At 57.8% G+C, this 27,585-nt stretch overlaps 1 protein-coding gene across 28 annotated transcripts in view; it reads left to right on the top strand.

Moving 5' to 3' along the window:
* Window positions 1-6,579: 6,579 nt before the first annotated feature.
* Window positions 6,580-27,585, top strand: part of KIF1A (kinesin family member 1A) — a 37,914-nt gene continuing 16,908 nt past the window's right edge. For 4 of the 28 annotated variants that reach the window (XM_063166561.1, XM_063166558.1, XM_063166556.1 and 1 more), the window contains exons 1-26: window positions 6,580-6,728; window positions 10,586-10,662; window positions 10,762-10,941; window positions 11,941-12,006; window positions 12,132-12,310; window positions 13,234-13,345; window positions 13,702-13,779; window positions 14,076-14,141; window positions 14,462-14,479; window positions 14,795-14,870; window positions 14,970-15,048; window positions 15,541-15,683; window positions 16,065-16,091; window positions 17,365-17,573; window positions 18,765-18,844; window positions 19,152-19,227; window positions 21,172-21,251; window positions 21,510-21,616; window positions 22,545-22,628; window positions 22,744-22,924; window positions 23,016-23,088; window positions 23,328-23,421; window positions 23,533-23,681; window positions 23,826-24,004; window positions 24,092-24,229; window positions 25,050-25,307. In XM_063166561.1, coding sequence (XP_063022631.1) covers window positions 6,623-6,728; window positions 10,586-10,662; window positions 10,762-10,941; window positions 11,941-12,006; window positions 12,132-12,310; window positions 13,234-13,345; window positions 13,702-13,779; window positions 14,076-14,141; window positions 14,462-14,479; window positions 14,795-14,870; window positions 14,970-15,048; window positions 15,541-15,683; window positions 16,065-16,091; window positions 17,365-17,573; window positions 18,765-18,844; window positions 19,152-19,227; window positions 21,172-21,251; window positions 21,510-21,616; window positions 22,545-22,628; window positions 22,744-22,924; window positions 23,016-23,088; window positions 23,328-23,421; window positions 23,533-23,681; window positions 23,826-24,004; window positions 24,092-24,229; window positions 25,050-25,307 — 2,915 coding nt within the window. In that variant the 5' untranslated portion in view covers window positions 6,580-6,622. Of the gene's footprint in view, window positions 6,729-9,515; window positions 9,589-10,585; window positions 10,663-10,761; window positions 10,942-11,940; window positions 12,007-12,131; window positions 12,311-13,233; window positions 13,346-13,701; window positions 13,780-14,075; window positions 14,142-14,461; window positions 14,480-14,794; window positions 14,871-14,969; window positions 15,049-15,540; window positions 15,684-16,064; window positions 16,092-17,364; window positions 17,574-18,764; window positions 18,845-19,151; window positions 19,228-21,171; window positions 21,252-21,509; window positions 21,617-22,544; window positions 22,629-22,743; window positions 22,925-23,015; window positions 23,089-23,327; window positions 23,422-23,532; window positions 23,682-23,825; window positions 24,005-24,091; window positions 24,230-25,049; window positions 25,308-27,585 lie in introns of those variants that run through there. The other 24 variants (XM_063166574.1, XM_063166573.1, XM_063166572.1 and 21 more) reach the window with 10 other exon arrangements.

Raw genomic sequence — 27,585 nt, 5'->3', positions numbered from 1 at the left:
GCCCACACAACAGCAAAGATTGTCTCCCAACAGCATCCTAGCAGGAGGGATCCCTGCTCTGGGCACCTGGAGCTGTGGCTCGGGATGGTTGTGCTGAGAATGGTCTGGCACAGCTGCCATGGTTGTAGCTCCTCCTGCAGGAAAAAGCTCCTGTTGAGCAGAGCTCCCTGCCCAGGGCCCTGCCTTGCAGAGGGACACTGGCTGGGTGACAGCCTGAGGGTGACAGCCTGAGGGAGGCTGGCCAGGGGACTGATGAGCACCAGGGCTGTGGGCTGGGACACTGACACAATCCCTGCCCCACCGAGCTGTGCTCTGCAGGCTCAGCCTGGACCATGAGCATCCCAGAGTGTCCTGAGGGTGCCACAGGCCCCGCGTGGGGTCGATATTCTGTTACCTGCTGTGTGTACCCACAGCACATTGCCTTGTGCCCGACCTCTGGCATGCTCTCTGCCATCCACACCCTGAAATGCAAACAAGCTGCCCTCTGCCAGCTTTAGCAGAGCCATGAGTGGGTCCCTGCCCAGAGGAGCCCCTCAGTGAGCAAAGCTTTGGTTAGGGATGGCAGCACAGGGGTGGGAATTGCCACCTGGCAGAAATGGCACCAGTGGCCGCTGCTGAAGACAGGGACAGAGGCACAGGGCCAGGACCACGGAGAGGAGCTGGGGGCAGATGAGTTTGCTCCGACATGGCTGATGGAAGCCACAGCCAGCCCAGGGACTGCTGCCCAGCCATCACCCACCAGAGCGATGACGACATATCAGATGGAGATGTCCCTGTTTTCTGGGGAGATTTGGGGCATGGCTGGGGCGGGGAGGGCTCGCGTGGCCTGGGGGCTGCCGTGGGGCGAGGCTGCAAACAGCTGGCAGCGAGGGAATAATCCGCTTTCTGCGCTGCCTCTCAATTCCGGGCGCAGATGGGCAGGAGCGGCCGTGCCCCGGGCGGCGGCTCGGCGGACGGAGGAGCGAACTGACGGCACCGGGGGCCGGGGCCGCTCCTCGGAATTCTGCACCGGGGAGCAGCGCTAGCGGTGTCCGGCCCGGGGTACCGGGGTACGGGGGTACCGGGGTACCGGGGTACGGGGGTACCGGGCCGGTGCCGGTTGCCAGGCGACAGCGGCCCCGCCCCGCCCCGCCCCTGCGGCGGCTCCGCAGCTCCCGGGGCCGGGGGATGCGCTGACGTCACCGCTCCATCCCCGCGCGCGCCCTCCCGGTCCCCGCGTCCCCCTCCGGGCGGCGGCGGCCGCCAACCAGCGCGTGGGGCGGGGACCGCAGGGGCGGGGCCGCTGCCGCCCGCACCGACACCGGCACCGGCACCGGCACCGGCACCGGCACCGCATCGCACCGCGCGGCTCGGCCTCATGCCGGCGCCCCCCGCCCACGGCTGAGCGCCGCGCCCCTCCGAACCGGCCACGGCCCCGGCCGCGGGCATCACAGGTAGGGAGGGGCGGGCGGCACCGGGCAGCACCGGGGCGATGGCCGCGGGGGGACACCGGCGCTGCTCGGCGGTGGCGGCGCCGCCCCTCGTGGCCCCGGCGGGCGGGAGCGGGATGCGCGTCCCGAGGGTCCGGCGGGGCGGGGGGGCTGCGGCCGGGGCCATTTTGCGGAGCCCCCCCGATGCTCGGTGTTGGGGTGTGGGGAAGCTGCCCTGGGGTCCCCAGCGCGGGGAGCGCCGGGTGCCGCCCCATCATCTTCCAGAAGGATCCAGCCGGGGTGCGCGGGGGGGCTGCCCGCGGACGGGGAGACGCCTCTGCCGCCCCGGCCCCGGGCAGGGTGCGAAGGGGAGGATGCCGTGGCGAGGGGCACAGGAGCCGCCCCGGAGGCACCCCTGCTGTCCCTGCGGGGCAGATGGCAGTGGCTGTGCAGCTGAGCCATCTTGCGTCATCACCATCAGGATGCTCCGGAGCCGAACAGCAGCGCTGCGGGGAGCGCCGGGTGCCCCGCCTGGGGCTCTGGCACGGCAAAGATGCTGCGGTGCCCAGGCTGCTCTTGGCCCCCAAGGACGAGCAGCTGCCGGTGACCTTGCGCTGTGGGGTGGCCGGAGCAGGGCCGCCATGTCACCGCGGTGGCTGCTGGCTGTGGAAGGGGCCGGTCCGGGGTGCGGGGCTAGCGCAGAGCTCCGCGCTTGTCATCCAGGCTCGCAGGGAGCAGTCCTGCACCTGCCCCATTGTCTCACTCCTCTGCTGCCTTCTCCCCCTCCTCCTCCTCCTCCTCCTCCTCCTCCTCCTCCCCTAGACCCTGCAGACCCCAGTGAGCCGGGCTGCTGCCTGCTCGGGTCCCATGCGACACCATCAGGGCTCGGGGGGCACCAGGGACCAGCCGAGCATCCTCTGTCCCACCCCAGAGGCAGGCACAGCCCCCGGAGCAGCCCCGAGCAGGTGGCCTCTGTGGCACTGGGGACAGAGAGGCAGCACACAATCCCCCGGGTATGGCCAGGGGTGTGGTGGCTCTGCCATCTCGGCACGCTGCTGCTGCTGCTGCTGCTGCTGACCTCCATTTTGTCTGGGAGGTGGCAGCTGGCGCTGGCAAAGATGCTGCCAGCACCACCCTGCACCTCCCTGCAGCCCCTCATGGCCTGGCTGCTGTGGGCATCTGTTGTGCAGCCCCTCCCTGGCTGCCCTTGCCCGTGCCCAGCGGTGCCCCCAGAGCTCGCTGCCCTTTCTGTGCCCCTTTCCCTGCTTTGGGCTGGCGTGGCTGGAAGAGAGGATGGAGGGAGCAGGGATGGGGGTGGGGTTACTCTGCAGCAGAGATGGGGAGCAGAACCCCTCATCCATGTCCTTGCATTTGCTACCTGTGAACTGAATCTGCCTGGGAATTCTCAGGGAGCTGCAAGCTCTGCCCTGGGGCTGTGTCCCCCATTGGGGTGGGCAGGAGGTGAGGGGGCACGGGGCAGGGTGATGGGGGAGCTGGGCTGGCTTTCATCTGGCTGTGGGGGGCTCTGTCCTTGTCCTGGGCTGTCCTCTGAGCTGCCTCCCTGCCTGCAGGTGCTGCTCTGGAGAAAACTGCACCGTCATGGCCCCTCGTGCTGTGTGGGGCGGGAGGTGGGTGAGGAGCCTGACGGTGCCATGTCATCCAGCAGCGCGTTCCTGCTGCCCTGGAGGCACCACAGAGCCCCGTGGGCCCGGCCAGACCCCAACAAAGGCTGCAGGGGAAGGGCTCACCACAGCAAAGCTGCTGAGAACACACCAGTGCTGCCAACGGGGCGTCCACCCTCGCCCTGGCTGAGGTGATGTGGGGCTGGATGGGAGCAGACAAAGGGAAACTCACCTTGGATCTCCCTGGCTGAGGCAGCTCCTCATCTGCTGGAGCTGGGGGACAGCAGCACAGCATCCTTTGAGGAAGAGCTTGCTGCTTGGTGGCACCTGGGGACAATGCTCCCTGTCCTGCTGGTCACCTCTCAGCAGGAGAGGCTGCCAGTTGGTAGCCCCTGCACTAAAGAGTGGTTTCATTAGCTAATCTCTGCCCAATTAATCTTGGCTGATCCAGTTAATCGTGGCTCTCCATGATTTGCTCCTCACTGGGGGTGCCTGGTGTGTCACAGGGAGAGGCAGAGCCAGCAGGGTGCATGGAAAGGGGGGAAGAGATGGGAATTGGGGACAGGTCCAGATGTTCCCCCTGGCCCCAGGACGTGGCCATTCCTCTCTGCAGCCTCCCCTGTGAGCAGGGCAGCCCTGGCAGGCGGCAGGGAGGGAGCAGGGAGCGGGGCTGTGGTGCTGGCACCCTCCCAGCAGCGAAGGGCTGGCCCTGGCTTATCGAATTTCTCTCGATGGCAGCAGATTAAACTGCTCTGGCTGCCCCCAGGCAGGGAGAGCTGGCCGGGCTGGAGCTGCCCACAGGCTGGGGGGGCTGCCCTGGTCCTGCCCTGCCCTGCCCTGCCCTGCCCTGCCCGCTGCAGCCCTGCCCCTCTCTCCCCTGGATGCCCAGTGATGCCAGGGCTGCCTCCCTGCAGCTGAGTGGGTCAGGGGAAGGAAAGGAGGGTGAGGAGCAGCTGGGCAGTGTCTGCTGGCGGTCCCCAAGGGCACAGGATGTCACCTGGGCTCCTTGGCTGGATGGAGCTGGAGAGCTGCAGAGGAGCAGAGGGAAGCAGGGCACTGCCCACCAAGGATGCTGAGGGAAATGGAGGGAGCAGAAAATGGAACTGGGACTCTGCAGCAGGGAATGCTGGCCAGGAGAGGAGCTCACATCACATCACAGCCAGATGGGAATACACTGGGATGTAGCCTGTGATGGCAGGGAGAGAGAAAAGGTGCTGCTGGCCAGGAGGGAGGTTCTCACAGCCAGCATTGGTGGGGTGTGGGGTGTGGGGCTGAGCGGGCAGAAAAAGGCAAAGAAAGGAAAGCAGCACTAATGGAAGGCACACAGCAGAATGAGGCACACAGGAAAGTGTTCAAAGGAGAAACCAGAGTGTCTTTGTGGGCAGTGATGAGGCTGGAGCGGCTGGGAGTGGCACAGGGTGGGAGGGGACGAGAGCAGGGGCTGAGGTGGCCCAGGCAGGCAGCAGCGGGTCCTGGTGGGCTCACTGAGGGCTGTTGCTGTTCTGGGGCTGTGCAGGGACCTGAGCCACCTCTGGAGAGGCTGCAGAGCTGGGGAAGGGAGCTGCCTTGGCTCGGGAGCAGAGGGAAGGGTGTGACATGGGCAGGTGTCAGGGGCAGCCTTGCCCCGGCGGTGGATCCATTGTCCTTGAGCGGTGCCACAGGGTGGAGCAGCTCCGGCTCTTGGCCCGGTGAAGATGCAGCCCTTCCACTTGGGAATACATCCAATCGTTTTCCTGCGAAAAACAACTCCTCCGTTCCCCTTTGGCAAGCTCTGCTGGTTAATTTTCCTTCCCCCAGCTGAGCAGGGAGGCGGAGGCCACTGGGAGGCAGAGCCCACTTGCTTGCTTAGGGACTCAAGGGTGGTGTTAAACACCTGCTTAAAATAATCCAAGCTCAGAATAGCTGGGACCAAACGCTTGAACCGTGGGATTCATGGGTGTGATCACTGGCTGAGCACAGTGGGAGCTGCAGAGCCATCCCAGCAGGGAGATAAGAGGGGGGCTTGGGAACTCCAACAGAAGCAGCTTTGTCCTCTGCACGCTGTTGGACATGCCAGCTCACTTATAAAACAGGCAAAGGGTTTCTGAAAGGCAGTGCCAAGCTTGTAACACTTTCTCGATGCAAATTTTTCCGCCGTGTCCTTGGTTTCCTCTCACCCCCTTGGAAATCAAACCCCAGCTGTCAGACCTCAGGTAGTTTTAAAACCATCCCCTTCTCTTGGGATACTTTCTATTCTGTGGATTTGGTTTTTTCTTCCCTCTCCCCCCACATTTTCCACAAATTCTCCTGAATTTTTCATTTCCGCTGTGGGAAAACACATCTCATGTTCAAGATCCCTCCTTCTGGTCATGGCCCATGTAACCAGAGCTGGTGCTCACTAACGATCTCATTTCTCTCCCTGATCTCCTTCCTCCCGGGGCAAACATCCTGCTGGCAAAACCCAGGCTTGGAAAGCATCAGGGAATTCACACCCAGCCGTGCAGCTGGGATGCCAGAGGAGCAGCTCCTGCCCATTTTCTGAGGGGTTCTGTGCTCCTTTTTCACCAGCAGGGAGGAGCCAGGGAGTAGGGAGAGGCAGGAAAAGGGATGGATGTTAGAAAGGGATTTGTGGCAGGTCCAAAAGGATCCCAAAGCAATCAGAGGAAGGATCCCAGTACAATTTTCTGGGCAGTGGTCTTGAGGCTTAACTGCAGCTGAGGGAAGGTGGGATTGGCCTGCAGAGCATCAGTGCTGGGATGTTCAGCTGCTCTGGGAGGTGTTGGCGAGTGGTTTGTTTTGTCTTGGTGAGATGTGCAGTTTAATTTTTCAGCAAAAGGACTGGAAATAGGATGGTAAACTGGGAGCTGGGGCTGAGTGCAATGGCCACTGGCTCCCCAGGAAGGGCTGCTGGTGCTGATGCTGCAGGTCTGCTCTGTGGGAGCTGAATGGGAGGCGCATGCCCAGCCACCGCCTCCGTTCCCAGTGGAATGCCATCGCTTCCCTGCCTCCCTCCCTGCTCTGTCCTGCTGCCCAGCCCTGCTCTGCTGGGCTTGGAGGGGAGGCAGCAGGCTCTGGTAACGGGCTGGGACTTTTCTTGCAGGTTGAGGGGGTACCTATTTGATGGCATTGTCACCCTGGGGTGGAAAAGCTGCTCCTTGGGGTCGTGCTGATGCTGGCAGTGGCTGCTGGGGGTGCCCGGGGGGATGCAGGCTCCAGTGCTGCCCTGGGGACTGAGATGAGCACTGGAGCCTCCATCCCTGAGCCCTGCAGGCTCCCGTGCTCCACTGGGACTGAGCTGGGGGTCCTGACCTGAGGTATGGCAGAGAGAACAGGTAAAATGAGATATGGAACAAAACATCATCTTGGGGGCAGAGGCAGAGCAGCGTTCCCTGCAGTTTCCTTGCACAGGCCCTCCATCCATCCATCCATCCATCCATCCATCCATCCATCCATCCATCCATCCATCCATCCATCCATCCACGCAGACAGGTGCAGGGTGTGGGTTGGCATGCAGGTGTTCCTGACCCCCTTTCCTTCCCTTCCCTTCCCTTTCCCTCCCGTTTCAGGCCAGGCAGCGCTCCGGGGCAGCGGCAGGCGGGCGGGGCCGGCGCCATGGCGGGAGCCTCGGTGAAGGTGGCGGTGCGGGTCCGGCCCTTCAACTCCCGGGAGATGAGCCGCGAGTCCAAGTGCATCATCCAGATGTCGGGAAGCACCACCAGTGAGTGCCCCGCGGGCAGGAAGGGCGGTTTGGGTGCTGCTGGCAAGGAGCAGGGGTGGTGTGGTCGCAGCAGTCTGGGGGGGATCGGTGTGAGGATGCCTGAAGCATCTCCAGTGGTTTGGAGGGGGAGATGTGGGAATGGGGTCAGCATCCCATGGGGAGATGCTGTTGGAATGGCAGTGGTGGGACCTACATGGCACTGAGCCCTTGGATTTTGGTGACAGTAGGCAATGACAGAGGAATCACAGAATCAAACAAATCCCTTTTTTCAGAAGGGATTTGTGTTAAAGGGAATCTAGAAGGGATTTGTGTTAAAGATGATCTCGTTCCAACCTTCCACTAGAGATCAGGCTCTTCCAACCTGGTCTTGGAGCTGTGTTTGGGCCAGCAAATGTTTTTTGACTGCCTGGCCAGGTACCACTCACTGCAGCACACCAGGACCCATCCCTGCTCTCTGGGGCTCTTGGAGCTGCAGCAGCAGCATCAGGGAAGGATGGGAGGGGGGTTTGCCCAGGGAATGGTGTGCTCAGGGTGGGGAATGCAGCCCGGAGCCCTGGGGCTGTGTGTGCTGTCTGGAGCCCTTGCCCCTCTTTAGACACCAGCAGGGTGTGGGACTGGCAGTGAAACCCGTCCTCTGTGGCTCTGGAAGCCTCCAGATGGGGCAGTGTCTAAAATAACTCCATCCTGCGTCACCGGCGGTGGGTGACACGCTGCTGGAGCCACCCCCGCCCTGCAGGCTGCCATGACAACCCTGCTGCTGGCAGGGGACAGCGCCCAGGGGTGCAGGGGGGCGCTGGGACCCCGCTGGCCACCCCAGGCCCGGGGGAAGCTCTGTGGGGCAGCCCCTGCTGGTCTCTGGCCTCCTGTGGGGTTCTCATGGCTGGACAGGGATTCTCCACCTGCCCTCGTAGTGAGGAAGCCTCCTGTCCATGCAGGAGCTTCCCAGCTGCCCAGGGCAGGCAATGGGAGGGCAGATGTTCCCCATTCTGGTCCTGGGGGGAACTGTCGTGCCCCAGTCCCAGCCAAGAGCATCAGGCAGCCGCCAGCTCCAGCATGGCACTGTTTGCTCAGAGCTGTGTGCCCCTGCTCACCCTGGCCGTGCCCCCAGCCCTGCAGCCCGTGCCTCTGCTCCAGGGAGGGCAGCAGGGCTGCAGGCAGGAGCCCTTTGCTGACGGGGAGGATTTTCTCCATGAATGGACAAACCACTGGCTAATCCTCCTGGCCAGGGGGCTGGGGAGCAAAGTGTGGGGGGCTCTGCTGCTGCTGCGGCTGGGGGAGGCAGGAGGGTGCCAGCAGAGCAGGACTGTCCCAGTCCCCCCAGCTCCTGGCAGAGAAGCCAAAGATCAACATATCTGAGAGGGGTGAGAGCAAGTTTTCCCCTTCCCAGGATTATTTGGAGAGACCTTTGTCTGAGCTGGGGTGGAGAGGCAGCTTCTTCTCCTGCCTCCATTGAGCCCCTGGGAGGCAGAGGGGTCTCAGCCTTTCTCTGCTGTCCTTTCACCTGCAAGCTTCCAGCTGCCACAGCTGCCCCCAGCCCCGCTGCTCTGTGCCTGTCCTGCACCCTGTGGGCACCATCCCTGGCACCAGCACTCCTGGCCCCTCTCCTGATGGCTCCCACCAGGATATTTGATCCCAGTCATGTTCTCTGTCCTGTGGAGCTGTGCCTCTGCTGCCTTTAAACCCCGGTGATTATTTTCTCTGAGATGGGCTCTGGGCTTTCTCCTGCTCTGTGCCTGCCCACTCATGCTGCTGCCTCTTCAGGGCAAGGCAAGGGACACCTCCAGAAGTTTTCCTCCTTCCTGCCCCCTTGTTTCTGTGTTTGTCTTCACCTCCACACCCCTCCTTGCCTTTTCAATCCCAATGGCCCAGAGCATGATTTTTTTTTTGCACAAGTCCTATAGGAAAGGAAAAACTCCACCAGCAGCATTTATCTGCCTGCAGGCAAATAAATGGGAATGGCAGGGGCATGGCAAGAGTGTTCCAGCTCAGGAGAGGAGATGCCTGCCCTTGGGATGCTCCCCTGTGTCCCAGTCTCTGGTGTCCCATGCCAGCTGGAGCTGCAGCTGGGGTGCCTGGAGCCACGTGGTGCCATCCCCTGCCCTGTGCCCAGCATGGGCTGGCACTGGGATGTAGAACAGGCTCCTTGTGCTGCTCCATCCCTGCTCCACAACCCATCTTTGCTCCTGTTTGCACGGTCAGTGTCACTCTGCAGGGCAGGGACAGGCCTGGGGACCAGGTGGAGCTGCCAGGCTGAGCACCAGGAGCCACCAGAGGTGCTCCATCCCACTTCTTGCACAACTTCTGCTTCTCTTCACAATGCCCTCAGCACCACATCCAAGCATTAGCAGGGGTCAGGAAAGGGCAGCCACCGTGGGCTGCTCTCCCAGGGGAGGATTCCCAGTTGTTCCTCCCCAGCCCTTTCTCCTGGTGTTCAGCCTGCCTGGGATGCCCCAGGGTAGTGGGGCCAGGCTGCCTGCAGCAGGGGGACAGGCAGGGAGCCCGTGCCAGCCCCTCTTTGGTGCCAGAGCTGGGCTTCTCTCTATGCCAGGGAGCATCTCAGCAGCTCCACGCTGTGGTTTTGTGGCTGGGGCTGCGTCCTGACCCCCCTTCCCCTCTCTGCCTCGCTCAGTGCTGGGTTCTTCTCAGGTCACAAGTGGGGGACCCTTCCCATTGGAGTTGGTGTTGGAGGAGGGGTTCAGAGCAGAAAGCATCTCTGTGTGTGTGACACTGCACATCTGGAAGCACATCTGGCCACCAGAGACTCCCAGCAGTGAGCTGCCCCGTGCCTGGGGCTGCCCAGGAATGCCCAGCTGGAACCAGGAGGGGTTTGAGCCCTGGCTGACTGAAGAGAAAGCTCAGGGTTTGTGGTTCCTCCATCCCTGGTGGTGGCAGGGAGCAGCTGGGGCAGCGGGCACGGGAGCTGTGCTGTGCAGGCCTCAATGTCACCTCAGTGTCACCCAACATGGCCGGTGGCTGCACCTCGTGATTGCCCGCTGGTTTGGGCTCCTTCTGATGCATCTGTTGTTTCAGAAATAAAACCACATGGTAAATGCTCTACAGGAGGAGGAAAAAAAAAAAACCAACCCATGGCATGAGGAAGAGCAGTGATGCAGTCTCCAATTTCCATGGCAACGTCCTTTTCATCAGGGGATGACAAAAGCAGACTCTTGTTTCCGCTGCTGGTGTGACATGAGGCATTGATCACTGCTGGGGCTGGGCACCTGCAGGGGAAGGAGCCAGAGGGGCTCTGGGGGAGCCCTGGCAGGGCTGCAGCTGCTCCCACCCCACAGGTGACACCACGGGGGCTTTGGGGACAGGGAGCCTGTGACCCTGCTGTGTGACAGCGTTCACAGGGGTTTTCGAATGAGGGAAGACATGAGAATGTTGACTCCGTATTTCAGAAGGCTTGATTTATTATTTTATTATATATGTTACATTAAAACTATACTAAAAGAATAGAAGAAAAGGTTTCATCTCAGAAGGCTGGCTAAGCTAAGAATAGAAAAGAATGAATAACAAAGGTTCGTGGCTCAGGCACTGTGTCCAAGCCAGCTGACTGTGACTGGCCATTAATTCCAAACAACCACATGAGACCAATCCCAGATGCACCTGTTGCATTCCACAGCAGCAGATAACCATTGTTTACATTTTGTCCCTGAGGCCTCTCAGCTTCTCAAGAAGAAAAAATCCTAAGAGAAGGATTTTGCATGGAAAGATGTCTGCAACAGCCTTCCAGGAGGGTTTTGGACTGAAACCCCTCACCCTTCATCCCTCCCACATGGAGGAGGGGAGAGGGGCATGGGGCAGGGGTACCATGGGTGGCTGGTGGCCTCATGTTCCCATCTGTTTGTCCCTAGCTATCCTGAACCCAAAACAGCCCAAAGAGACACCCAAAAGCTTCAGCTTTGACTATTCCTACTGGTCCCACACTACGGTAAGCACTGGGAGGGCTGAGCTTGCCTCAAAGGCTGGGCTGGGGAGGGTCAGGAGGGCCTCCTTGCCAAATTTCTCCGTGTCCCCCTCCTCTGTGCAGCCTGCAGACATCAACTATGCATCCCAGAAGCAAGTGTACCGGGACATTGGCGAGGAGATGCTGCAGCATGCCTTTGAAGGCTACAACGTGTGCATCTTCGCCTACGGGCAGACAGGAGCTGGGAAATCCTACACCATGATGGGCAAGCAGGAGAAGGACCAGCAGGGCATCATCCCACAGGTGTGCCTGGGGAAAACTGCCTCATGCCAAAGGGGTGCCCAAAGGAAAAGCAGAGCTGGGAGGAAGGAGGGCTGTGATGGTGTTCGCAGGGGTCTCAGGTAGAGGGAAGAGATGAGGATCTGACTCCATGTTTCAGAAGGCTTGATTTATTATTTTATTATATATATTACATTAAAACTATACTAAAAGAATAGAAGAAAGGATTTCATCACAAGGCTAGCTAAGAATAGAATAGCAAAGAATGATAACAAAGGCTTGTGGCTCGGACTCTCTGTCTGAGCCAGCTGACTGTGATTGGCCATTAATTAGAAACAACCACATGAGACCAATCCCAGATGCACCTGTTGCATTCCACAGCAGCAGATAACCATTGTTTACATTTTGTTCCTGAGGCCTCCCAGCTTCTCAGGAGGAAAAATCCTAAGGAAAGGATTGTCCATGAAAGATGTCTGTGACAGAGGGCAGCAGGGTGGGAGTGAGGCCTTGCCAAGGTCTGATGTAGCACTGCTGTGACCCTGAGCTGGCATGGCTCCACCAGGAGGGGGTCAAGGAGGGTCACCCAGGCTCTCCAAGGCTGGAAGGACAATGGTCTGCCCACACAAGGCCAATGGGTGTGAGCAACAGTGGCCCAAGAGCTGAACTGCTGACCAAGAGCTGGCCTGGCAGGACACAGCAGGGCTCTGGGGATGCTGATTGTCCATGCCAGCGTGGAGGGGCTCTGCCAGCTCCCCAGAAGCCATTCCAGCACTCACTGGTTGGATTTTGGGGTGAAAAAGAAACCCCTGTATCTGGGCACTCTTGTGTCTGCAGCTGTGTGAGGACATCAATGACACCACACTGGGGCTCGGGGGATGCTGATTGTCCATGTGAGCTCTGCCAGCTCCCCAGGAGCCATCCCAGCACTGACTGGTTGGATTTTGGGGTGAAAAGGCAGAAACCCCAGTGTCTGGGCCCCCCAGGCAGGAGCAGGGGGGCTGATCCTGGCTCTTGTGTCCGCAGCTGTGCGAGGATCTCTTCTCCCGCATCAACGACACCACCAACGACAACATGTCCTACTCTGTGGAGGTAGGCACCCCTCCCTCTGCCTGCCCAGCCCCTCCTGGCCCCCCAGCTGGCTCCACAGGCCGTGCCAGTGTGCAGAGCCCTCTGTGGGGCCACCCTGCCAGCTCTGCCCGTGCCCTCTGCTCTAGGTGAGCTACATGGAGATCTACTGTGAGCGCGTGAGGGACCTGCTGAACCCCAAGAACAAGGGCAACCTGCGGGTGAGGGAGCATCCCCTGATGGGTCCATATGTTGAGGACCTTTCCAAGCTGGCTGTGACCTCCTACAACGACATCCAGGACCTCATGGACTCTGGGAACAAAGCCCGGTGAGTTGGAGAAGGGCAGGAGATGGGCAGGGTTTGGGAAGCTTGCAGTCGCTTATGCGGGGGACGGGATAGGTATAAGTTTAATGGTGTTAGGAACTCACGCTTTAAAAAAGGAACTCACTAGGTTGCGGTAAAATATTTAAATATGCATAACATTGTAACTAGACTAGTGAAGAGATTTTTGCTTTTATTTTTAGCACATCAGTCTCAAAATACAAAATGGAGACATGACAGCTTACTGATCTACACTAAAAAAATGTCTCTTCTAGCAGGGCTCATACAGCAATACATAAAATCATCTCAGACTAGAATTTAGCTAATCAGACACAGAAAACACATATTGACAAGCATTCTATCTAATCTTATAAAACATACGTAATCGTAGCTAAAACAAAGACTAGTTCATAAGAGACAAAGAACAGAGTTCTATTTATGCTAACCTTCTAAAGATATACATTAAATAACTTTGTTGTCATCTTAAAGCTAATTCTACAGACTTTTCTGCTTGCATGGGAAACTTTTCTGCTTGCATGGGAAACTTTTCTGCAATGCTAACAAAACTCCAATCTAAGGCCTACATACTTTTTTTAACCATTTCTTAAAAATCCTCTAACCTTATGGATTCCAACAACTTCTAGGAGGTCCTGCTTCACTCCCTGACTTTGCCAGTCCAGCTGCTCTGGAAGTGGCAATCCCCTCCTCACTGAGTGTTGGGTATCCCCACTTTCCCCTCACTTTCCTCCTGCTTTCCAAGGGCACTGGAGACAGCAGGGAAAAGCCTGAACCTGTGCACATCTTCTCCCAGAGCCCTCTCTTGTCCTCTATTCTTGCCTTTCCCCCATGTACCCTGTCCTGTCCCCGTCCCCAGCCGCTGCAGTGTCCCCCACAGGGTGTCACAGCTGCCTGTCCTGCTCTCCCTGCAGCACAGTGGCTGCCACCAACATGAACGAGACCAGCAGCCGCTCCCACGCCGTCTTCAACATCATCTTCACGCAGAAGCGCCACGATGCCGAGACAGACATCACCACTGAGAAGGTGAGAGCAGGCCTGGGCACTCAGGGCAGCCCTCATGGGTCCAGGGAGGACTTTTGTGTGCTTTTATCAGCACTTGGGGCATGGTGGTGCAGCCTGGTGGAGGGTTGGAGCAGGAGGGAGATGAGCGCCAGGCACATTCTGGGCTGCTGGTCCCTTGAGGGACTGACCCCTGTGCAGGGTATTTGGCAGCTTCAGCCCTGCCTGCAAGGGTATTAGCCCTGCTCCTGAGCAGCTCCTGCAGGGATGGCCCTGCAGAGCCACTGCTGCCCTCAGAGCAGTGCCATCCTGCAAGGGGGTTTGGCTTTGTGCTGGGTTTGCTGTGCCCACAGGGCTGACAGCCTCCCCTCTGCCTGCAGGTCAGCAAAATCAGCTTGGTGGACCTGGCTGGCAGTGAGAGAGCTGATTCCACAGGTGCCAAGGGCACAAGGCTAAAGGTGAGAGCTCACCTGAGGTCCCCTTCTGCTGGTGGGACACCATGGCCTCCTCCCTCATCCCCAAAACATCTCCTTCCCTTGCCTGGTTCTTTGCCCACTGCACTGCCAGAATCCTGGATGGGATTGTGTTTGAAAGCTGCCCAGTGCCAGTTTCACCATCATTCCCAGCTGGGGGGTGCTGGTTATCCAGTTAGACCAGCTCCTCTTTGCCCATACCATGCTGGATATTCCTCACTTTCTCCTGGGCTGAAATGTGGCTCTGAAATGGGGCCTGAGCATTTTCCTCTTCTTACCAGGAAGGAGCAAACATCAACAAGTCCTTGACCACTCTGGGGAAAGTCATCTCTGCCCTGGCAGAAATGGTAGGTAGCTGGAGAGCAGACAAACATTGGCACTGGGGGAAAAATGGGCTCGGGGCAGCAGGGCTGGGCTCAGCTTTGGGGGATGGAGCATCCCAGCTCCAAGGGCTGGAGCATCCCAGCTCCAAGGGCTGGAACATCTCAGCTCCAAGGGGTGGGCAGACACATCCCAAGCTGTCCCTGCAGCTGGGACAAGCTGGGCAGGTGGAGATGCCGCCTGCATGGGGACCTGCATGGGTAATCTCTGTTTGAGGGCCAGGGATGTGTGGTGGGTGCCAAGGAAAAAGCAGCTCCCCTAAACATTGTCTCCATTTCCTTTGCAGGACTCAGGGCCCAACAAGGTGGGTGCCCAGGCTGGATGGGGAGGGGGTGTTGGTTTGGAGCACAGTGGGAGTGGGTTCAGGGTGGTTTGGGAGTGAGACTGTGCCTGGACTCGAGCCATCTTCTCCTCATTCCTCCTCCTCCCTCTGGGGCTCTCAGAAGCCAGCCTTAAGCAACCCTCCCAGCTCAGGGCATTTCACAGGCAGGACCTGTGGACCTGGGCAAAGATGCCCAAGGTTTCCATCCTGCTCCAAGTCCCCATGGCTGGGGACCAGCTGTCACCTTCCCTTTGAGGGGAGCAGGCAGCCTGACAGCCCTTCCCTTTGCTCTCCCAGAACAAAAAGAAGAAGAAGACAGATTTCATCCCGTACCGAGACTCGGTGCTGACCTGGCTGCTGCGGGAGAACCTGGGTGAGGACAGCTGGGGGTGTGCTCTGCCAAAGGGCACGGCAGGGCGTGGCAGGGGGCACAGGGAGCAGCATCTCCCTCATTGCCTGTCTCTCTGGGCAGGAGGCAACTCCAGAACTGCCATGGTGGCTGCTCTCAGTCCTGCTGACATCAACTACGATGAGACCCTCAGCACCCTCAGGTAGGAAGAAGTGCCCTTGTCCTTCCTGCAGTGAGCAGGGACAGGGGAGGCTGAGGCCAGGCACTGCCACGTGCTGTCCCACCTCTGTGGTGTCCCTGCCTGGGGGTGTACTGTGGAGGGAGCCTGCAACCCCAGACAAAAGGCCAAAGGATTGTCCTGGCACTGGGATCCTCCTTGCTGGAGGGGCTCTGCAACACTCTTGCTTGTCCAGCAGCTGGGATTTTGCCCCTGTTCTTGTGCTGTTCAAGACCCTGCCCCTGTTCTTGCGTTGCTCAAGACCCTACCCCTGTTCTTGTGTTGCCCTGCCCCTGTGCTCAGTGTTGTTCAAGATCCTGCCCCTGTTTTTGTTCTGTTCAAGACCCTTCCTTGATCTTGTGTTGCTCAAGACCCTGCCCCTGTTCTTGCATTGCTCAAGACCCTGCCCCTGTTCTGGTGTTGCTCAAGCCCCTGCCCCTGTTCTGGTGTTGCTCAAGCCCCTGCCCTGTTCCCCAGGTACGCTGACCGTGCCAAGCAGATCCGCTGCAATGCTGTCATCAATGAGGACCCCAACAACAAGCTCATCAGGGAGCTGAAGGATGAGGTGGCTCGTCTGCGTGACCTGCTCTACGCCCAGGGCCTCGGGGACATCATTGACAGTAGGTACCGGGGGTGCTCTCTGCCCTGGCTCCAGGCAGAGATGGGCTGATGTCCCCACAGGCTCCATGCACCCTGCTGCCCTGCCCCACAGCAGCACCAGTGCTGCCCCTGTGAGCCCCTGCACAGCCCCCAGCCCCTCCTGTGGCAGGGGGAGCTGCTTTCTGCCTGCCAAACCTTCCCTTCTTCCCTTCCACCCACCATCTTCAGCATCCAGCACCCAGCAGAGGTGCCAGGAAGGCGTTACTGGGACTGCACGTGCCCATGGGCTCCCCTCCCTGTGCTGTCTGATACCCCACTGAGATGAACCCCCTGCCCTTGTTCTGTTCTCTCTTCTGTTCTCTCTGTCTCACCCCCCTCCCTGCCCTCTCTTTCTCTCTTAGCCCACCCTGCTGCAGGAGGATCCAAATGTGTGTATTCCCCATCACTGGTACTCTCTGTTGCTTCCCAGCTTTTTGGAGATCTGGGCTGTGCCCGGGGGCACCCGTGCAGCATGGGGAGGGCTCCTGCAGCCAGCCCCTGCTGCCGGGGTGCTGTGTGCCTGCAGGCTGCCCATCCTCAGGGAGCTGGCACAGGGCATGGTGCCACAGTGCTGGCTAGCACCTGGGCTAGTGCTGAAGGGACCAGTGTCCTCCCAGCTGGCCATGCCAAGGGCCCAGGGCACACGGGGACTCCTCCTTCATGCTGTTGTGATGTTTCCTGTCGCTGCTGCTGCTGCTCTGCTGCTGCTGGTGTCTCACTGTGGCTGGAGCCTGGCACGGCCTCGGGTGGGATGGAATGGTGCTCTACTGGTGGATTGGTGGGTGGTGGTGGCCAGGAGGCTTTGGCCTGTGGATAAGCACTGGGCCTTGTCCCACCCTGGGTCAGGCAGTGCAGTCAGGCCATGGCAAACCTGCTGAGGAGCCAGGGCTCTGCTTGTGCCCTTCTGGCTAATGGAGATGGGTGACTACTCCTGCACCTGCTGACCTGTGCCCTGCCTGCCTCTTGCACACTGCTCTGAGAACCAGTAACTCCTCAGGGCTGCAGGAGCATCTCCCCCCAGCGCTGACTCCTGGGGTGCCAGCTGGCAAGCACCCCTGCCTCTAGTGCTGGCTTCATTCTCTGGCTGCCTGGCCAAGGTGCTGCTCCACCAGGCCATGGGCTTCCTTCGAGCAGACCCTCTGGGGGAATCCTGCTGCTCCTCCTGCCCTGTCTACCTGGCCCCTTTGTAGGGCACAGGGCCACCCCCTCTCATCCCCTTCCCTTCTCATCCTCTGCTCCCAGATCTGGCTAATCTGGGGCATCTGGGCAGGGAAAACCATACAGGCTCTGTGAGGTGGAGAGGATGCCAGAGGCAGTGGCACACGCTTGGGGAGGATATTTGGTCCCAGACCTGATGGATGCAGGACCTGAGGTTGCAAAAGTGTCCCTGGGAGCCCAAGATGGTATTTCCAGCATCTGCCTCACCCAACAGCCCCGTGTCCCTGCAGGGCTGCCCGGGCTGGGGAGGAGAGTGCCTGCCCTGCCCTGTTGCTGTCTGTGCTGCTCTGCTGCTGCCTGTGCCTTTTCCTGTAATTCCTGCCTTTTTTTCTCGACGCACCGGCCACTCTTTTTTTTTTCCCAACAGCTTTTCTTGTCTCTGTCTCTCTCTGTCACCCTGTCTGTGTGTCTTTCCCCGGCCCTCCCCTCCTTCCGCGCCCGTAGATGTGTCGGACCTTGCGAACAATAATGATGCTGGAGGGGCAGAGCTGAGCCAGCGCCATGACAATCTCTCCACAGTGACCAACGCCATCGCTGGCATCAGCCCCTCCTCCTCCCTCTCTGCCCTGTCCAGCCGCGCTGCCTCGGTCGCCAGCCTGCACGAGCGCATCATGTTTGCCCCGGGCAGCGAGGAGGCAATCGAGAGGCTCAAGGTAAGAGGCTGCTGCCTTTTCCTTTTCCTTTTCCTTTTCCTTTTCCTTTTCCTTTTCCTTTTCCTTTTCCTTTTCCTTTTCCTTTTCCTTTTCCTTTTCCTTTTCCTTTTCCTTTTCCCCTTTTCCCCTTTTCCCCTTTTCCCCTTTTCCCCTTTTCCCCCTTTCCCCTTTTCCCCTTTTCCCCTTTCCCCTTTTCCCCTTTTCCCCTTTTCCCCTTCCCTTCCCCTTTCTTTCCCCTTTCTTTCCCCTTTCTTTCCCCTTTCTTTCCCCTTTCTTTCCCCTTTCTTTCCCCTTTCTTTCCCCTTTCTTTCCCCTTTCTTTCCCCTTTCTTTCCCCTTTCTCCTTTTTTCCCCTTTCCCCCTTTTCCCCTTTCCTCCTTTTCACCTTTCTTTCCCCCTTTCCCCCTTTCCCTCTTTCCCCTTTCTTTCTCCCTTTCCCCCTTTCCCCCTTTCCCCTTTTTTTCCCTTCCCCTTTCTTTCCCCTTTCTTTCCCCTTTCTTTCCCCTTTCTTTCCCCTTTCCCCCTTTCCTCCTTTCTCCTTTCTTTCTCCCTTTCCCCCTTTCCCCTTTTTTCCCCCTTCCCCTTTCTTTCCCCCTTCTTTCCCCCTTTCTTCCCCTTTCCCCCTTTCCCCTTTTTTCCCCCTTTCCCTCTTTCCCCTTTCTTTCTCCCTTTCCCCCTTTCCCCTTTTTTCCCCCTTCCCCTTTCTTTCCCCCTTCTTTCCCCCTTTTTTCCCCTTTCCCCCTTTCTCCTTTCCATGCCCTGCAGCTTGCAGAGGGGGCTCAGTGTTTTCTGGAGCCCCACTGAAGCGTGATCCTCATGTGAAGCAATACCCAGATGTGCCCTTGCAGAGTGGACAGACCTAGAGCTCGCCCACCCTGAGGGTTTGGGTGTTGTAGGGTCCTCCTGGTGCTGCCTTGGAGCTGTGGCACAGGTGCTTTGGGCTTGGGATGGGCAGAGTGCTCCTGGTCCTGCACGGTGCAGCAGTGGGCTGGCAGCAAGGCAGTGGAGAGGGTGCTGTCTGTGCCTCACTCTTTGAAGGTGGGGCTGATGGAAAGATGGGGTGAAATGTGCTGCAGCTTGTGCAAACAAGCCTGAAGCTGGGACTGGTGTCCCCACTGGAGCACACTGGGCACAGTGGGCAGGAGAGCTGCCCCAGGGTGGTGTCAGCAAGCCCTGTTAACCCCCCTGGCAGGAGACAGAGAAGATCATTGCAGAGCTGAACGAGACGTGGGAGGAGAAGCTGCGCAGGACAGAAGCGATCCGGATGGAGAGGTGGGTGGGCTGGGGGGCTGGGGCAGGATGGCATGGCACAGTGGCATTCCTTGGGCATTTTGTTGGAGCACTTGGGTTCCTGGGGCAGCCAAACAGTTTGGATGTCCAGCTGGACCCTGGGTTGCCCCTGGGGACCCCAGTACCCCCCATATCAGCCTGCACAGAGATGGGCTGCTCTGAAAAACCCACCTGGATTGTGAGGAGAGCTGTGGCAAGCCCTGCATTACAATCCATGGGACAAGCCAAGGGCTTCCATCCTGGGGGTGCATGGAGTTTTGACAGGCACTTCTTTCTCTTGCTCCTTCAGGGAAGCATTGCTGGCCGAAATGGGGGTGGCCATGAGGGAGGATGGAGGCACCTTGGGTGTATTTTCTCCTAAAAAGGTAGGATCATCCTATTCTCTTCTTCCTGGGGACTGGTTTGTACCTCTGCAGCTCCCTTCTGATCCACTCTGTCACAGCTGGCCAGCCCCATGTACTTCAATATCCTTTTCTTGGCTCTGGAACCCGTGGGGGAAATCCCAGCACTGAGCCTGCTGGGCACAAACATGGGTACAAATATGTGGGTTAATATTTAAAGATATTTAAAGTTGCTGCCCCTGAAGCCAGCAAGTCCTTGCTAACAAATGTGGGTGGGCAAATATTCCATCTCTTTATTGCTTGTAGCATTTGGCTTGGCCAAACCTCTTAAGTTTGTGTGTCCCCAGCTCAGGTGGTGATAAAGACTTCACAGCCTTTCCATTACATGGGCAATCTGACTTTTGGGATGAACTTGTGCACTGTTGTCTTTGTTTCTTGTCCCAGCTGCTGCCTGTTAGGAGCCCAGACCTTTGGGTAGGAAGCCTGGGGGTTTATTCCCCAAAGCAGGTTGGTCTTGGAGGTGGGGCATTGCTGTGGTGGTCTTGGTGCCTCCTTGCTCTTCAGCTGTCTGGCAGGTGGAAACTCTTCTGACTTCTCCAGTGGCTGGTGAGGAAATTTAGTGTTGATAGTGTGCAAATCCATTTTGTTATGGGCACTGCACTTTGTTGTCCTGCTGTGTGCCATGGCTGGGGTGGTCACAGCTCCAGGAGCTCAGTGGAAGGTCACCACCAGCTTTACAAATCTGGACAAAAACTGCAAGTGAAGGAGGTCTCAAGCCCCCCAGGGCTGTATGTCTGTCCAGTGGGGCCAGAGGTTAAATGTTGCAGCCAACTTCTGCCAGCCACCATGGAGAAGAGCCCACCTTTCCTTGACTTCCAGCTCTGCTGCCCTGTTTGCAGTGAGTTTCTGCTGCCAGCCAAGGCTTGTGGCACCATGGTGAGGGGCCCCCTCTGCATGCTGGGTCTCAGCAGGTTGATAAGGCGTTCCTTACAGCCTGTTCTATCTGATAAACTTCTCCCACTGGTACTCCTGGGGCTGCCCCTGTTCCCTCAAGGTGTAATCCCAGCAGCTAAGCTGGCTCTGGCCTGAGAGGCCTTTGGCTGAGGGAGAAATTTTCCTCCTATCAAGAACAAAGTGGTTTGTGACCCACAGCAGGAAAGGGCTGTGAGGGACTGTTAGGAAGAAGACCTGAGAGTGAAATTCAGCCTGCAGGTCGGGCTTCAGGTCTGCACTGCTTTTGGGTGAACCTCTGGGACCTGCTCTTTTTGGATGCATCATCTGGTGCACAGTCAGTGGAGGAAAACAGGCACTTTTACTGCCTTTTTGACCTGGCAGAGGGCAGGGTTAGATCAAGTATCGAGAGGAAGTTCTTCCCTGAGATTGTGATTAGGCCCTGGCACAGGGTGCCCAGAGAAGCTGTGGGTGCCCCTTTCCTGGAATTGTTCAAGGTCAGGTTGGATGGGGTTTGGAACAACCTGATCTACTGGAAGATGTCCCTACCCATGGAAAGGGGGGTGAAATGAGATGTGGTTTTATGTCCCTTCCAACCCAAACCATTCCACGATTCTATACTATGGAATTGTATTCTCACAGTGAGAATATAGTGAGAATATCGCACAAGTGAGAAGGGTCCTGCCCCTGGAGCCTCTGAGCCATATCAGGGAAAGTTTTGCCTCTGTGTTGGGCCTGTTTGGAACATGAATTGTCAAAGGAGGCCAGAGGAAGGGTAGCTAGGACTCAGCTCTGTGAGGAGGAAAGCAAGGAGGCTTGTGGAAGCAGGAATCCTCATGGCAGCCTCTCTGTGCAGCCCCTGGAAAAGCCTGGATGTGTCACCCTGAGGATGCAGAGGGCAGGAGAAGCAGTGCAGGGCAGCCTGCAGTGCTGCTGAGCTCCCTCCTTGCTGCAGAGCCCCCTCAGTGCCCGGGCAGGCAGGGCACTCAGGGATGGCTCCGTGTTTGTCCCTCCCAGACACCGCACCTGGTCAACCTGAACGAGGATCCGCTCATGTCCGAGTGTCTGCTCTACTACATCAAGGATGGCATAACAAGGTGAGGGCCAGGTCCCTCCAAGGATGGAGGGGTGGGAGCACTGTCCCTGTCTCAGTGCCTGACTTCCCCAGGTGGGCAGGGGGGTGACAGCTGTCCCCAGGCTGGGCACTGTTCCCAGGGCATCCCCAAAGCGCAAATCCCCAAGATTTCGGTCCTGCAGTGCACCAAGGGTTTCTCCTGTTAGCTCCATGGATGGGGCTGGGGGGAAACTCAGGATGGGGTGCTCTGAGGGAGGATTGAGCTGGATTTCCCCTGCAGGGTTGGCCGGGAAGATGCTGAGAAGAGGCAGGACATCGTTCTCAGCGGGCACTTCATTAAAGAAGAGCACTGCCTGTTCCGCAGTGACACCAAATCTGGTGGTGAAGGTACTGCTTGTCTGGAGGAGCTTCCCTGCCCTGGGGACCCATCCCTCTGCATCTCCTCAGCCCCTGCCCCCAGATTAATGTCCTGCCCTCCTCAAACTAGTTGGGCTTTACTGCATGGCTGCTCCATGCTTCCAGACGAGCGACATCCCTCCTGGCTGGGAGGGGAGCTCGCACAAGGCACGTGGGAAGGAAGCAAGGTGAGGAGATCTGTGAGGGTGTTCACAGGGGTTCTTGGATGAGAGAAGAGACAAAGGATCTGACTCCATGTTTCAGAAGGCTTGATTTATTATTTTATAATATATATTATATTAAAACTGTACTAAAAGAATAGAAGAAAAGGTTTCATCAGAAGGCTGGCTAAGCTAAGAATAGAATCAGCAAGAATGATAACAAAGGCTTGTGGCTTGGGCTCTGTGTCCAAGCCAGCTGGGCTGTGATGGGCCATTAATTAGAAACAACCACATGAGACCCATCACAGATGCACCTGTTGCAGCAGATAATCATTGTTTACCCTTTGTTCCTGAGGCCTCTCAGCTTCTCAGGAGAAAAAATCCTAAGAAAAGGATTTTTCATGAAAAGATGTCTGCGACAGAGATCAGGGCAGGATGGCTGAGCGGACTGTAGATCATTCCCCCTCTCAAGATGTGGAGCAGAATCCACTCCCCAAAATGGCAGGAACCTGGGTGTGAATGAGCTGTGGGAGATGAGCCTGGGGAAGCTCTGGGGTCTCCTCCCACATGCAGTCTCCAGCTGCCTTTATTCCTTGGGACTGCTCTGATTAACATCAGGTTGGCTGAGTCCTGTCAGCTGCCCACAGGGTGGGTGCTGCTGGTGGGTACCAAATGTGGCTGGGGTGGGTGTCCCTCCCTGAGGCTGCTGGAGCAGCACGTGCAGGATTCATCCCTCTGCTTCCACTCTGTCTCCACAGTGATAGTGACCCTGGAGCCCTGTGAAGGTGCTGACACCTACGTGAACGGCAAAAAGGTGACGGAGCCCAGCATCCTGCGCTCAGGTGGGTGCTGGGGCTGGCAGGCCAGAGCTGCTCCAACCCCCCTTCCTCCCTGCCCTGGAGGCCCTGCACTTGTCCCACATTGAACCCACACCTTTCCCCGTGCCCATGGCTGCAGGAAACCGCATCATCATGGGCAAGAGCCACGTGTTCCGCTTCAACCACCCCGAGCAGGCTCGGCAGGAGCGCGAGCGGACCCCGTGCGCGGAGACGCCCGCGGAGCCCGTGGACTGGGCCTTTGCCCAGAGAGAGCTGCTGGAGAAGCAGGGCATCGACATGAAACAGGAGATGGAGCAGCGGTGAGAGCACGGCCTGAGGGGCTGGGGAGCTGGGAGCTCACTTCCAGCTTGGTTCACTTCCACCTTGGTTCACTTCCCCATTTCCACCTAGGCTCCAGGAGCTGGAGGACCAGTACCGGAGGGAGAGGGAAGAGGCAAATTACCTTCTGGAGCAGCAGAGGCTGGTAGGTGGCTGGGACATGGCTCCTTCTCAGGCATGACTGAAATCCTGGCAGATGTTTGTGTGGGGTGGGTCTGTGTTCTAAAAATAAGGGCAAATGTGTTGTTCCTGGAGTTGTCACCACGAGCACTGATCCAGAGGAGGGAGGAGGCTGTGTTCCTGCAGGGAAGAGGAGTGTGATGTGGCAGCGTGGAGGAAGGTCACATCAGTGGGTTGCATCACCTCTTTTCCTGTTCCCCCCAGGACTATGAGAGCAAACTGGAGGCACTGCAGAAGCAGATGGATTCTAGGTATTACCCTGAGGCAAATGAAGAGGAGGAAGAACCTGAGGATGAAGGTGAGGGCTGGGAACCACCAGGAGGTTTTGATGCTTTCTGTGGGAGCATGAGGAGTGAACTGTGGGTCAATGTCCTGGTAGTGGTGTGACTGTCCCTCCTTGTGCCCACAGTGCAGTGGACAGAGCGAGAATTCGAGCTCGCCCTCTGGGCCTTTAGGAAGTGGAAGTGGTACCAGTTCACCTCCCTCCGTGACCTGCTCTGGGGCAATGCTATCTTCCTCAAGGAAGCCAATGCCATCAGCGTGGAGCTGAAAAAGAAGGTGGGTGTGCCTGGGCTCCTTCCTGCCTGGCTGCAGCACCCACAGCACAGGCAGCCAGGAGGTGCTGAGGAGAGCTCTCCAGAACCAGCACATGAAGCCTCCTGCCCTCCCAGGTGTCTCACCAGCCCCTCTGCCCCTCCCCAGGTGCAGTTCCAGTTTGTGCTGCTCACGGACACGCTGTACTCGCCTCTCCCTCCCGACCTGCTGCCCCCCGATGCTGCCAAGGACCGCGAGAAGCGGCCGTTCCCCCGCACCATCGTGGCCGTGGAGGTGCAGGACCAGAAGAACGGGGCAACGCATTACTGGACCCTGGAGAAGCTGAGGTGGGTGACAGATGGCTGTGCCAGGAGGGTTTGGCTGCCCACAGCCCTGTGTCTCACCACCACCATGGGCGTCCCCTGTGCCTGCAGGCAGCGCCTGGACCTGATGCGTGAGATGTATGACCGAGCGGCAGAAGTGCCTTCCAGCGTCATCGAGGACTGTGACAATGTGGTGACAGGCGGAGACCCTTTCTACGACCGCTTTCCCTGGTTCAGGCTGGTGGGCAGGTGAGCGCTTTGGCTCCTTCCAAGCGTGGCTGGCACCCACAGGAGGTCCTGCAGGAGGACACGCTGCCAGTGCCACCCACGGCGTGCGGGGTGCTCACCCCCGTGTGACAGCTCCGGTGTCACGGCTCTCCTGCCGGCGCCCCGAGGGGCACACGAGCTGCTGGCAACGCTGCTGCTGCCTGCCTCACCCAGTGCTGGGAGCCACGGGCTCCAGCTCGGGGGGTGTGGGGGCTGTGGCTGTCCAGCAGGCAGGGATTCTGTGCCGTGGTGGGCTCCACGCGGTGGGCATGCGGTGTCCCTGTGCACGCGCCGGTGTCTGAGCGTCCGTCTGTCTGTGCAGTGTGTGCCGCGTGTCCCCTGCGCTTCCTGCACTGGATGGAAGGGTGCAGGGCCAGCAAGGAGCATGGGCCACCCTGGAGAAGGCTGGGGCAGGGCAGGGGGAGCAGGGGGCTGAGCTGTGTGGCCTGGAGGCATTCCCCCGTGCTGTAGCACAAGGAGGGATTCTCTCCAGCAGCAGGGATAGTGGCGAGCCTTTGTGCCACCTGCTCTGTCCCTTTGTTCCCTGCAAACCCAGCAAAGGGTGTCCCCAGCATTCACATGGTTCCGTGGGTTGCTCTTTTGTCTGGCTGTCGGTGGCTTTAGAGATGCGCCAGGTGGGCAGGTCTTTGTTCCCAATGTCCCTCGATTGAAGCAGACAAAAAACCCACCCCAAAACCTAACCAAGAAAAACCAAAAAAAAAAAAAAAAAGCAAAATTCCTGTTCTTTCTGTTTGGAACAGCTGGTGTTAACATGTCTTCTATCTTGTTGTACTAACCTTAGTTCAGATATCTCTGGCTGCAACAGCTCTCCTCTTTTCAACACATGCATGAGCGAGCGCATGGCTGATCTCACCCCCTCCCCTACCTTCTCGAACCCCGACTCCGACATCACCGAGCCTGCTGACGAGCAGCACCAGGGGCAGGAGGAGGAGGAGGAGGAGGAGGAGGACCTGGAGGAAGACATCTTTCCGGAGTGCCCGCTGTGTGATGGCCGGGATCCATTTTACGACCGCTTCCCCCTGTTCAGTTTAGTAGGAAGGTTGGTGAGGTTTTAGGAGAGCATGCCGGGAAGGACCTAGCTCTTTCGCATGAGGGAGCTGCTTTTGGACACGACTCCCACCTCCGGGGCATCCCGGAGGTGCAGGCTGGGCTGGGACTGCCACCAAGCCCGGGTGCCTGGCAGGGTGGGGAGGTCCCCACTGAGGTAGGGCTGTGAGAAGCATAGCGGGGGAAAGGGATGGTAGGGGAAGGTGGATGGTGCCTTATGTGGGCACCTTTTTGGGCACATTGTCTTTTTCCACTGAAAAAGGGAGCTCTGCTGTGTCTCCAACACCAAAGGAGCCAGGGGAGCCACCTGGTCCTGGGCATTTCTGTCCCAGGAAGGAGCACCTCTCACCCAGCTTGGGATGACCCTATGGTGCCACTGGCACTGCAAAACCCTGTGTGCCTCTGGCACTGCATTGGTCAGGGTGAGCCCCCTGAATCTGGAGGCTTGGATGTCCCCAAGTGGTTGTGGGGATGAAGCTGAGGGGAGTGAGGGGAGAGCTGGGTGCAGAACAGAGTGCCAAAAGCAGTGTTTGTTCTTCCAGCTCCTGCCAGTGCTTGGCTTGGAGCCATACCTGCCAACTTGGCATAGGAGATGTCCAGGGAAGTTGTGGGTGTAGGCTCCAGCTCCTCTTTAGCAGGAGCCAAGGACAAGAAACTTTAATTTCTCATACCTGTTGGCTGGAGACCCCTTGGGCTCCACCAGTCTTGGTGGAGAAGCCCACCAGCTGCCCCAAACCTGGCTGTGCCACAAACCTGGAGCCATCTGCCCATCCCTAGAATGGTCTGAGGAGCTGCCAGCTTTCTCTGGGTTTTCCCAAGGGGGTGTGCAGCAGGAGCTGTTCGGAGAGCCTTTGCCTCAGGCAGGGGCTCCCTGACCAGGGTGAGCTCTTCCTCAGAGTGCCAGAGCCAGGCAGGTGGTGGGAAGGAGGGAGCAAGGCAGGCAGAGAGGGTGGAGGTGGGGTAAGAGTCCTGCAGCCTCAGACCGAAAGAGCTGGGTTCTTCCCCTTTTATTTTCTTTTTTCATTTTTCCTTATTTAAAAGAAAACAAAAAACATATCAAAACAACCCCAAAACTCTCAAGGGCACCTCAAAAAACCAACTGAGGCCCTGTGGCAGCAGCCCCACTCCACGCCAGGGGTGTGTTCCCCAGAGCTTGGTGCCTCCTGACTTCTTTTGAGTCTGCCCTGGGTTTGGCTCCCCGCGCAGCAGCTCCGCCGGCCACATTTCTTGTGAAGTGTGCTTGGATTGGTTTATGATTGGATCCTTGTCTTTGGTTTTCTCTTTCTCTCTTTATTTCTCTTTCCTTCTTTCTCTTTTTCCTTCCTTCTCTCTTTCTCTCTCTTTTTCCTTCCTTCTCTCTTTCTCTCTTTCTCTCCCTCTTTTTCTCTCTTTCTCTCTTTCTTTCTCTCTTTCTCTCTCTCTCTCTCTCTCTCTTTCTCTCTCTTTCTCTCTCTCTCTTTCTCTCTCTCTTTCCTTCTCTCCTTCTCTCCTTCTCTCCTTCTCTCCTTCTCTCCTTCTCTCCTCTGTTTCTTTCTCTCCCTTTCTCTCCTTCTCTCTTTCTTTCTCCCTCTCTCTTTCTTTCTCTTTCTCTCTCTTTCCTTCTTTCTCTCTCTTTTTGTCTTTCACTCTCTTTCTCTCTCTTTCTCTCTCTCTCTTTCTTTCTTTCTCTTTCCTTCTTTCTCTCTTTCTTTATTTCCTTCTCTCTCTTTCTCTCTTTCTCTCTTTCTCTCTTTCTTTCTCTTTCCTTCTTTCTCTTTTTTCTTCTCTCTCTCTCCTTCTCTCTCTTTTCTCTTTCTCTCTTCTTGTTTTTTTAAATTTTCATTATTTTAAGGGTTTTTTTATTCTTTTTTTTTTTTTTTTAGCTGCTGGCTCTATCTCTTCAAAGCTTTAGCAAAAATTGGGGTCCTTTCACTTTTATCTTCCTTTGGAAAGGCTTTTCTTTGATCTGAGCATGCCATCTTTGCACCTCACCAATCTTGTGGTTAGTGTCCCTGCCCTCCTTCCTCTAGTGACACACTTGTCCCCCTCCTCCCTGCCTGCCCCACCTCCTTCCCACTCCTCCCTGCCCTCTCCAGTCCTCGGCTGCCACTCCAGCTGCCCTGTGATTTTGGGTGGGTGGGTGCACACAGATCCCTGCGCTTCCGAGAGTTCCCTGTGGGCTCTGCCCCAGCCACGAGTCCTGCTGGGAACCCTGCCGTGGTCTGACCTCCTGCTCCCAGTGCCATCTGAGAAGAGATGGGTTGAGATGGACCCATCAGGAGATAATGATT

Source organism: Melospiza melodia, chromosome 12 (assembly GCF_035770615.1).
Source record: "Melospiza melodia melodia isolate bMelMel2 chromosome 12, bMelMel2.pri, whole genome shotgun sequence".
Classification (NCBI taxonomy): Eukaryota; Metazoa; Chordata; class Aves; order Passeriformes; family Passerellidae; genus Melospiza; species Melospiza melodia.
This window is presented reverse-complemented; position numbering and strand designations above follow the sequence as displayed.